This window comes from Leptonychotes weddellii, chromosome 15 (genome assembly GCF_054177405.1).
Source record: "Leptonychotes weddellii isolate Sample4059 chromosome 15, ASM5417740v2, whole genome shotgun sequence".
NCBI classification, from domain to species: Eukaryota; Metazoa; Chordata; class Mammalia; order Carnivora; family Phocidae; genus Leptonychotes; species Leptonychotes weddellii.
The window spans coordinates 22,746,577-22,755,683 of NC_138383.1; the positions used below are offsets into that span (position 1 = coordinate 22,746,577).

At 64.0% G+C, this 9,107-nt stretch overlaps 1 protein-coding gene across 3 annotated transcripts in view; it reads left to right on the forward strand.

The window, feature by feature from the left end:
• The first annotated feature begins 584 nt into the window (after positions 1-584).
• Positions 585-9,107, forward strand: part of XYLT2 (xylosyltransferase 2) — a 14,100-nt gene continuing 5,577 nt past the window's right edge. Inside the window, exons 1-5 of one of the 3 annotated variants that reach the window (XM_081805181.1) lie at positions 585-786; positions 7,050-7,542; positions 7,828-8,003; positions 8,232-8,434; positions 8,817-8,897. In XM_081805181.1, coding sequence (XP_081661307.1) covers positions 652-786; positions 7,050-7,542; positions 7,828-8,003; positions 8,232-8,434; positions 8,817-8,897 — 1,088 coding nt within the window. In that variant the 5' untranslated portion in view covers positions 585-651. Of the gene's footprint in view, positions 787-1,172; positions 1,419-7,049; positions 7,543-7,827; positions 8,004-8,231; positions 8,435-8,816; positions 8,898-9,107 lie in introns of those variants that run through there. The other 2 variants (XM_081805179.1, XM_081805180.1) reach the window with 2 other exon arrangements.

Below are 9,107 nucleotides of genomic sequence, written 5' to 3' on the forward strand. Positions count from 1 at the left end.
TCCTGGTGCTTCCGATGCACCCTAGAATTTGGGAACCACGGCTCGAGGAGAGGCCTTAAGATCCTTAGGCTGAAAAGAGGCGAGAGGAAACGAGGCTTTGTGCGGGGCCTCGGGTGCAAGGCAAGGGGGTTAGACTTTGCCCTGTTGGTGCGGCCTCCAGGGTTTTTAAGCAGGGGCCTGTCGCCCTTACACAATCTCTCCCATCTCGGCGTTTCTGGGAGTTCTAGCATTCTCTGCGCGCCCCGGGCAGAGAGCTAATCAGCATGGGGCTGAGTTGCCCCACCCCCCGCGACACCAGGCGGCCAGCGCGAGGTCGGACGCTCGACCTCTCCACCGGCGGGTACAATGGGCTTGCCGTCCAGGACTAGGTGAGCGCACGCAGGGGCGGGCCGCGGACGGAGACAGGAAAGGCACCGCCAGGCAGGCGGACCCGGCGCGGCCGGGGCGGGCGGCGCTACGGACCTAGGCTCCGCCCCCAGCCCGCGGGGCGCGGCATTTCGGACCCGTGGGCCCCGCCCCCAGACCCGCCCCGCCCCGGCGCGCGCCCGGCCCGCCTCCTTGGGAGGGGGGAGCCGGCTCGGTCCGCGCCCAGGCGCGCGCCCGCGGCCGGGTTGCAGGGCTGGGCGCGCGCCCCGCGTCCCGGGCAGGAAGATGGTGGCGAGCGCGCGGGTGCAGAAGCTGGTGCGGCGCTACAAGCTGGCGATCGCCACGGCGTTGGCCATCCTGCTGCTGCAGGGCCTGGTGGTGTGGAGCTTCAGCGGCCTGGAGGAGGACGAGCCGGGCGAGGTGCTCCGACGGCCGGGCGGGCGGGCGGGCGGGCAGGCCGGGCGCGGGGGCGCGCGGGGTCCTGGCGGGGCTGCGGGCGGCCCCGGCCGGGGAAGTGGGGCACGGGCCGCGTGCGTGCTGGCGCGGGCGGCCGCCGGGAGCAGGCGTCGGACCCCTGGTGCCCCTTTCCCACGGACTGCGCGCGGGGGCGGTGCGTGACCCGGAGGCCCGGGCCGCGGGCGCGCAGGGGGCCCGGGCGGGAGGAGCGGGTCTTGGTGGGGTGGTCTCCGGCCCGGGGAGCTGTGAAGGTCAGGCGCGGGGAGCAGGACCGGGAGGCGGGGCCGGGCCCGAGCCTGCTCGAAGGTGGGGAGCCCCAGGCCAAACTTTCTGAAGTTGGGAGGGGGCGGGGGTGTGCGCGTCGTGGGCGGAGGAGCGGGGCCAAGGGACCCCGGGCATCCGCGCCCAGCTGCGCTTGAGTGGCAGCTGCCAGTGGAGAAGTGGAGCCCGGGGCTGGAACTCAGTACGGCAACAGAGGGAACAGGGAGTGACCCCGAGGGAGAGGACTGGAGTGTCCCCCAGGCGTGGCTTTCCTAACCCGGGGTCTGAAGAAAGCTGTGGGTCTTCAGGAGGAGATGGCCGGGGGAGGTGAGCAGGTGAGTGGCCTCAGGACATTAGGGAATGGGGGGGGGGGAGCGGGGTGGGGAGGGCCTCTAGCTCTTAGGGAATGGGGACAGCATCAGCTGGTTTAGCAGAGCCTCAGGCCCGGAGCAGGGACAAACCTGTCTAGCTCAGTACCCAGGTCCCTGCCCTGAGAGTGTCACTCACTCTTGGCTGGTTTCAGCTGGAGGCCCTGACACGTCCCCTCCCAGGGTGGTCAGGAAGGGTCCAGTGGGGTCTGGGGCCATCCTGGAAGGTCCAGGAGGTAAGCCAAACCCTGGCCCTAAGTCGTGGGCCAGAGCGCAGGGCTTCTCTGCCCATACCCCCACCCCCTCGGTTCTGGTGCCTCTAGGGCTGGGAGTCCGTCGCTCTGCTTGCCCTGTCCTCTTGGGCCTCTCCACGTGGAAGTGCGAAGGCCAAGGGAGCCTCCAAGTCCACTTAGCCCTCCTACATCTGGGCACTTTGGAAGGCCTGTTGTGGAAACTGGGATAAGGGCTGCCCATTCCTTTTTGGGGGGAACCAAGAGGCTGGCATGGGGAGGGAGCTGTAACAGAGTCATGTGGGACCATAACTCCAAAAGGTGCTGAGTGGGGTCGGGAGGAGGCTGGCTCTGTGACATCCGAAGGGAGTGAGCTTGTTCTGTGTGGACCAGTAAGGAGGAGGAGGAGAAAGAGTGTTTTGGGGTCAGTGTGAGAAGACTGGGCAGATGAGACGTTCTCCGAGGTAGTTAGGGAGCCCTCCGACCCTGGAGTGTGCGAGCAGAGGCTGGTGACCGCTCTGGGGAGGGCCATGGCACAGCAGCTGGGGCTTCACAGAAACCAGTGGCCCCCAGTTGATGGCTCTGTGAGTCTCTGAAGAGGCCGAGAGATTGTCCAGGCCTCAAATCCCTGCTGTTGTGCCCACAGCCTGGGGTGGAGAACTGGGGCAGTAGAATAGTTGGGATCCCACCTCCCCAAGTGTATGCTTGACATACACTCAGGTTCCTGGCAGAAGCCGATAGGGCTTTACTGGACTGGGACGGGAGACATCCTCGATTAGGTCGACCTAAAGGTTGTGCAGTCCAGGCCGCCATTGGTGCTTGGGCCCCTTCAGCAGCCCCCTCGCCAGAGCCGGGGGTTGCCAGGCAGCGGGGCATAATGCCTAGGAAGGTGGGCGCCCAAGTCCGACCAGCCCACCTCCCCGTCCCGGGTCCACTTCCGGCACTGCTGCCAAGTGGTAGTGAAACCACAGGAGCATCGCCTAACCTCCTGCCGAGTCCTCAGTAGTGTACCCCCTCAAGAGGGGGTACTCATAGCATCTCTCTCACTGGGCCATCGTGAAGATTAAGTGAAAATGATGCCCATGAAGTATTTGCAGGAGTTCCTGGCACATGCTGTGCCGCCAGGAAATAATATGATCTCAGCCCTGCACACTGGGCGTAGGGATTCATTCATCCAGTCCATCATTCAGTCAGTCAACAAACGATGGTTAACTTGTACTTCGTAGTGGGCTCTGTGCTAAGACTGGGGATACAGAAATAAAGTAGACAAGGTCCAGGGGCTGGAGGGCAGACAGTGGGCAGGGAGAGACTGACAGTGGAAAGGAAACTCAGTATCAAGGGGGTTGGCGGAGCTGGGTGGTCGGGGAAGGCTTTGTCAGGAAGTGGCATGTGCACTGAAGAAGCCAGTCATCCTGGGGAGAAGTGGACAGAGTTTGGGCAGCCTGCGGAGAGTGGGCGTGGCTGGGTGTCTTCGAGGAATGGGAAGGAGGGTGTGGCGCGTTCCCCAGAAGAAGGTTCAAGAGTTAGTCCGGGGTACATCCTAGAGACCCTAGGAAGGGGCTCGGGTGCTGTTGCAAGTGAAGCTGGGTCGGGGGGAGGGCAGTGGGATCAGATGTGCATTTCAGACGCACACTCTGCCCATCTGTGGAGGGGCTGGAGTGGAGACCAGGGCTGACCAGTAACATCCAAAGAGCCACTTTATGGTTTTAAAAGCTTTCACAAACATGGTCTCACCACTTACTTTAAATACATTCTGAAATGTCTGAAGGTGGCGGGGTATGGGGGAAGCGATTCTGTGTTCTCTGGAAGTGGCAGAGGACTTGAATGCCTTCTCAGTGGGGAAGGGGGACCTCCAAGGCCAGAATGCATCCAGGCCAGAGGTCAGAGGGCCAGTCCCCACCCTCAGGAATCAAAGGGCACCCTGACCTCAGGGCTACTGGGTAAAGTCCCCTTGGAGGCACAAGTTTGGGGCCCTGCTGATTCCCCCATGGACATTGGTGGGAGGGGGCAGAGGTGGGGGCTGACTCTCCACCAGGGACCACCCCCTGTTCCCCACTGCTGCCTCCAGGTCCCCCAGCTTCCCCTGGGATTGACCTTCTCAGGGTCGGCCGGCTCCCTACTGCAGTGCAGGGCACCAGCCTGCCCATCTCCTCCCGCATCCTGTCCCCCACCGCAGCCAGCCTGGCCGTGTGCCCCACGCCCTGCCCTCTTGACTGACTTCCTGACTCGCTGGTACTGACTTCCACCCCGAGCGCCCACAGCGGCCCCGCCATCTCTGTCCACCGAAGCTTGAGAATGTCTTTCTCTGTCCGCTGTGTTGCCAGGTCAGACACTACCTGCTTGACATACACTCAGCTCACCTTTCCTGGGGGCTGCCCGGTCCAGGGCGCCCTCCCCAATGTGGGTGTGGACTGAGGTCTGCTGCCTCCTCCCACCCTGCCCTCCCCCTTGTAGTGTCTCCTCAGATGGGCATAGATGCCCCCAGCTCTCATCGGGCAGCTCTCAAGAGATCAGAGGGCTGGCTGGGTGCCGTGCACAGAGGGTGTGGGTGCTTGGGTGGAGGAGTGGGCCTCTGGCCCTAAGGTAGCTGTCAGCCTGACAGGGCGGGTGCTTGCTGTGCTCTGATGGGGAGGGGAGGGGAGGGGAGGGCAGGGGCAGGGAAAACTCAACCCAATAGAGTTCGCAGTGTCTAAGGGCCTTGGCGCCTCTTCTGACTTCACACTTGACTCTTTCCTAATCCTTTTCCAGTGGTAGTAACAATAGTAGAAATAATAATAATGAGGATATTAGCATCCTATCAGATGCTGAGCCCATACCAAGAGCCTTACACTCATTCATTCATTCATTCCACAAATATTTATTGCCATTTCTCCCATTACCAGACATTCTTCTGGGTTCTTGGAATGCATTAGTGAACAACACAACAAAAGCCGGGTCCTCGTGGACATTACATCCTTGTGAGTGGAGAGACACAGGATAACACAAAAGAAATAAATACATTCTAGCCTGCGAGAAGGAAGTAAGCACTGTGGGGAAAGTGATGCGGAGGATGAGGGAAGCTGGAGTTTGCATCCAGTGCGTCAGGGTGGGCCTTGCTGAGAAGATGCCATCTGAGCAGAGAATTGAAGGGGGCAAGGCGTAGCAGTGGGGACATCTGGGGAGGGCATTCCAGGCACAGGGGACAGTGTGTGGCCCATGGCCTGGAGGGACACCGAGAAGGCCACTGTGGCTGGAGGAGAGTGAGCATGAGGTTAGCAGCAGATGAGGTCGGAAAGGGAGGGGTGGCAGGGGCGCGGCTAGACCCGGGGCACGCAGCCTGTGTGGGTTCTTGGAGGGCCTGTGGGTTTCGCCCTCGGAGGGGAGGCCGTGGGTGGTTTGGAGCAGAGGGGTGGTGAGGTGGGGCTTGTTTTAATGGGAACACACTGGCTGCTGTGAGGGGAACAGACCATCAGGGAACCAGAGGAGGAGCAGGGGGACCATGGACGCTGGGCAGGGGTGGCCGTGAGAGGTAGTCAGCCTCTGGACATAACGTGAAGGTGGCCCCAGCAGGGCTTACTGCTGAGGGATCGATGCGGGGTATGAGGAAAACTATAGAGTCAAAGATGACTCCGCAAAGGTTTCGGCCTGAATGACTGGAAGGAGGGGGTCGCCGTTAGCAGGACGGGGAGACTGACATAGGGGCAGGTTGGGGAGGAAGAGGAGGAGCTCACTTTTGGACTTGTGGGTTCCAGAGGTCTGTTAGGCTCCCGAGGGAGATACCAAGGGGGCAGGCAGGCAGTTAAACACCTGAAGGTTCAAGGGAGTAGTCCGGGCCAGGTAGAGACACCTGAGAGTGGCTGGAGTTCAGAGGCTGCTCGAGGTCGCCCAGGAAGTGAGGCTGAAGAAGGGCCCCAGGGTGGTCTTGGGAGAAAATGGGAGGTTGGGCCAAGAAGACTGAGGAGGAGCGGCCAGGGAGGCAGTGGAAGCCCCAGGAGGGCAGCTGTGGCCCAGCAGGTCATGCTGTCTGTCGAGAGGCCAGGCCAGAAAAGGCCCGTGGCCTGTGGCCCGTGGTGAGTGGCCGGGGAGGCCCACAGAGGAGTCGACGGCGAGGGCGCGGCCGATGGCTGGTGGAGACAGCTCCGTCCAACACACTAGCTCACACTCTCTCTCACTGATGCTTGCACCTCCCTCCCATTTCATCGCTGAGGGACCTGCTCAGAGAAGGCAGGCAGCCAGGAGAGCGGTCACACGGCGCCTCATGCTCTTTCCATGCCTTGGCCACCAGACACGAGCCACGCGTCCTCAGGGTTCCAGCTACTCCGCCGGACTTGGGGACATGGGGCTGGTGTGACGGTCCCTCCCCTGTGTTCCCCTTCGGGGCAAATGGGACGGTTCGCAGGAGGGGACTCGGAGCTGGCTCTTGAAGGATGGGTGGGATTTGGCCCAGCAGGGAGGGGCGCCGAGGAGGGGGGACAGGGAGGGCTGGAGAAGAGGGTGGGTACACATGCCTTTCGGGTGTGACCGGACCATCTAGGGAAGCGCCTGGTTTGAGAAGAGGCCGGGGAGCCGGGAAGCAGGGTGTGGCAGCCGTGATTTCCCTTCCAGAGAGAACCGGCTAGCCGTGTGGAGCGTGGGGAGCGGCAGGTGCCGGCCTCCAGCTGTGGCTGCCTCAGCCTTCCGGCCGGTGACTGCGCCCTTCCCAGCAGCTGGCCAAGGCTCTCTCCGAGCTGCACGGTTGTCCGAAGCTCTTCCTTCTGTCCCGTCTAACATGGGGGGCAGGCCTGCTTGGCCGGCTGACGGCTTGGCCTGCCGACCCCCCTGCGTCGTCCGTGGGTGTCAACCCAGTGCAAGTCATGCGCTCTGACTCCGTCTTGGTCTCTGCCTCCCAGAGAAGCCCACCAGTATTGGGGTCCCAGGCTTCCCCTCTGTGCTCCCCACCAGGCCAGGCCCTTTTACTCTCGCAGCCTCCGCCCTCCCGCACGGAAGTGCCCTGGCTGGCAGAACGCTTTCCTTCTGCCTTCCCAGCCAGGCCCCAGCGGGGTGAACGGGGAGGGACTCTTGTGTGAGTCCTTCTTTTGTGACGTTCATGTTCGTTATTTGCTGCAAAAGAGAGCGGCATCTGCTTCCAAAGCACAGAGGGGACGTGGTGCCCTGTGGTGTGAGCACTGGGGGTGTGGTTGCCACGGCCGCCCGGACAGGGTGGCACGTCCTCGGCCGGCTGCTTGGGGAGGCCTCCCTGCGGAGGCGCCCCTTGTGCAGAGCCCCCCGGAGAACGGCCGCCGCGGGGCGGAGGGTGAGGCAGCGCCTTCTAGGCCCGAGGCCAGCAGGGAGCCGACCAGCAGGAGGAGAGCGACTGTCCCCATGCCCTGTGTCTGACTGTGTTTTGCAGAAAGGAAGGCAGAGGAAGCCACGGCCGCTGGGCCCCGGCGAGGGCTCCAAGGACACGGACAGTTCGGCCGGGCGGCGGGGCAGCGCGGGCAGAAGGCATGGGCGCTGGCGGGGTCGCGCCGAGAGCCCCGGCGTGCCCGTGGCCAAGGTGGTACGGGCGGCCACCAGCCGGCACAGAGCCAGCCGCCGCATCCTGCCGGCCCCAGCCCCGGAGGCCCCAGGCCGCCAGAACCTGAGCGGGGCGGCGGCCGGGGAGGCGCTGGTCGGGGCGGCTGGCTTCCCACCGCACGGAGACACGGGGAGCGTGGAGGGCGCCGCCCAGCCCACGGACAACGGCTTCACCCCCAAGTGCGAGATCGTGGGCAAGGATGCGCTGTCTGCCCTGGCCCGGGCCAGCTCCAAGCAGTGCCAGCAGGAGATTGCCAACGTGGTGTGCCTGCACCAGGCCGGGAGCCTCATGCCCAAGGCTGTGCCCCGGCGCTGCCAGCTGGCTGGTAAGAGGAGGCGACGGGCGGAGGCGGGGCAGCCCCGGGCGGGTGGCGCAGCAGGGCGCTTCACCCGCGTTTCCCAGGGGAGGAAGCTCTCGGGGCCCACCTCCCGGGCGGCGCCGGTGATAACGCGCACTGGGCGGCCGAGGCGGAGCCGGGCCCCCGGGAGCGTCAGGCTCCAAGTCCGAGGTCCTTCCTTTGGAAGGCAGGCAGTCCGTCCGTCCTCCTGGCTCACCCCCAGCCTGTGGCCTGGGGACGGGCCTCACTGATGGCCCTGTTCTCTCCTCTCAGGGAAGATGAGCCCCGGCATCCAGTGGGACGAGGTCCAGGCCCCGCAGCCCGCGGATGGCCCCCCAGTCCGAATCGCCTACATGCTGGTGGTTCATGGCCGTGCCGTCCGCCAGCTGAAGCGTCTGCTCAAGGCTGTCTACCACGAGCAGCATTTCTTTTACATCCACGTAGACAAGGTACTGTTGGGGGGACAACACAGGGATCTGAGCGAGTCGCACCAAGACCCAGCCGGTCACCTATAGCCAGGCTCTCTGATCTGCTCGGGTGGCCCCCGGTTAGAGCTGGAGCCCTGCCCTGTGGTCTCTCCATTCCATGTCACTTGTCCTAGGGGTGGGGTGGGGAGGTTGTAATGCTGGGGGGGGGCACCCTGCGGCTGCTGAGTACCCCCCCCACCTCCCCCGCAGCGCTTCAACTACCTGCACCGTGAGGTGGTGGAGCTGGCCCGGCAGTACGAGAACATGCGGGTGACACCCTGGCGCATGGTCACCATCTGGGGCGGGGCCAGCCTGCTGCGGATGTATCTGCGGAGCATGCAGGACCTGCTGGAGGTGCCCGGCTGGGCATGGGACTTCTTCATCAACCTCAGTGCCACCGACTACCCGACCAGGTACGGGGCGGTGCTCTGAATCCTTGGTCCTTGGGGTGGGAGGGGCCTGATCGACTCCTTCCCTTTCCCCAGGCCTCATTCTGGTCCCTGGACCACAGCCGTGGGCTAGGGGAGGGGCTGGTGGAAGGTGATGTCAGAATTGAGAGTGACAAGAGACTAGGGAGCAGGCAGAGGCCTGGAGCTGGGGTGCACGGTCAGAGGGCAAGGGGCAGAGGAAAGCTGCGGGTGCCCACCACCACAGAGCATCATCCAGGGGCAGGGCAGCTCTCTGTGAGGCAGGGAGCAGCAGAGGGTGAAGGCAGAGGGTGCCGGGATGGGGGATGTGGCCTGAGCCCGAGCCAGTCCCCTTAGACACACTGCCCGTGCCCCTTCCCCTCTCCAGGACAAACGAGGAGCTGGTGGCTTTCCTGTCCAAGAACCGGGACAAGAACTTCCTCAAGTCACATGGCCGGGACAACTCCAGGTGAGGGGTCTCATTGCAGCCCCTCCCACACATGGCCGGGTTGCAGAGCCTCCCAACCACGCCCAGGTTGAAGCATGCTGGTCCCTGGGCGCAGGAGAGAGCCTGCCCCCTGCCCCCCACGACACTCATTGTGGCCCGTCTGCCCCCCACCGCCCACGACCCTCATTGTGACCCATCTGCCCCCCACCACCCACGACCCTCATCGTGGCC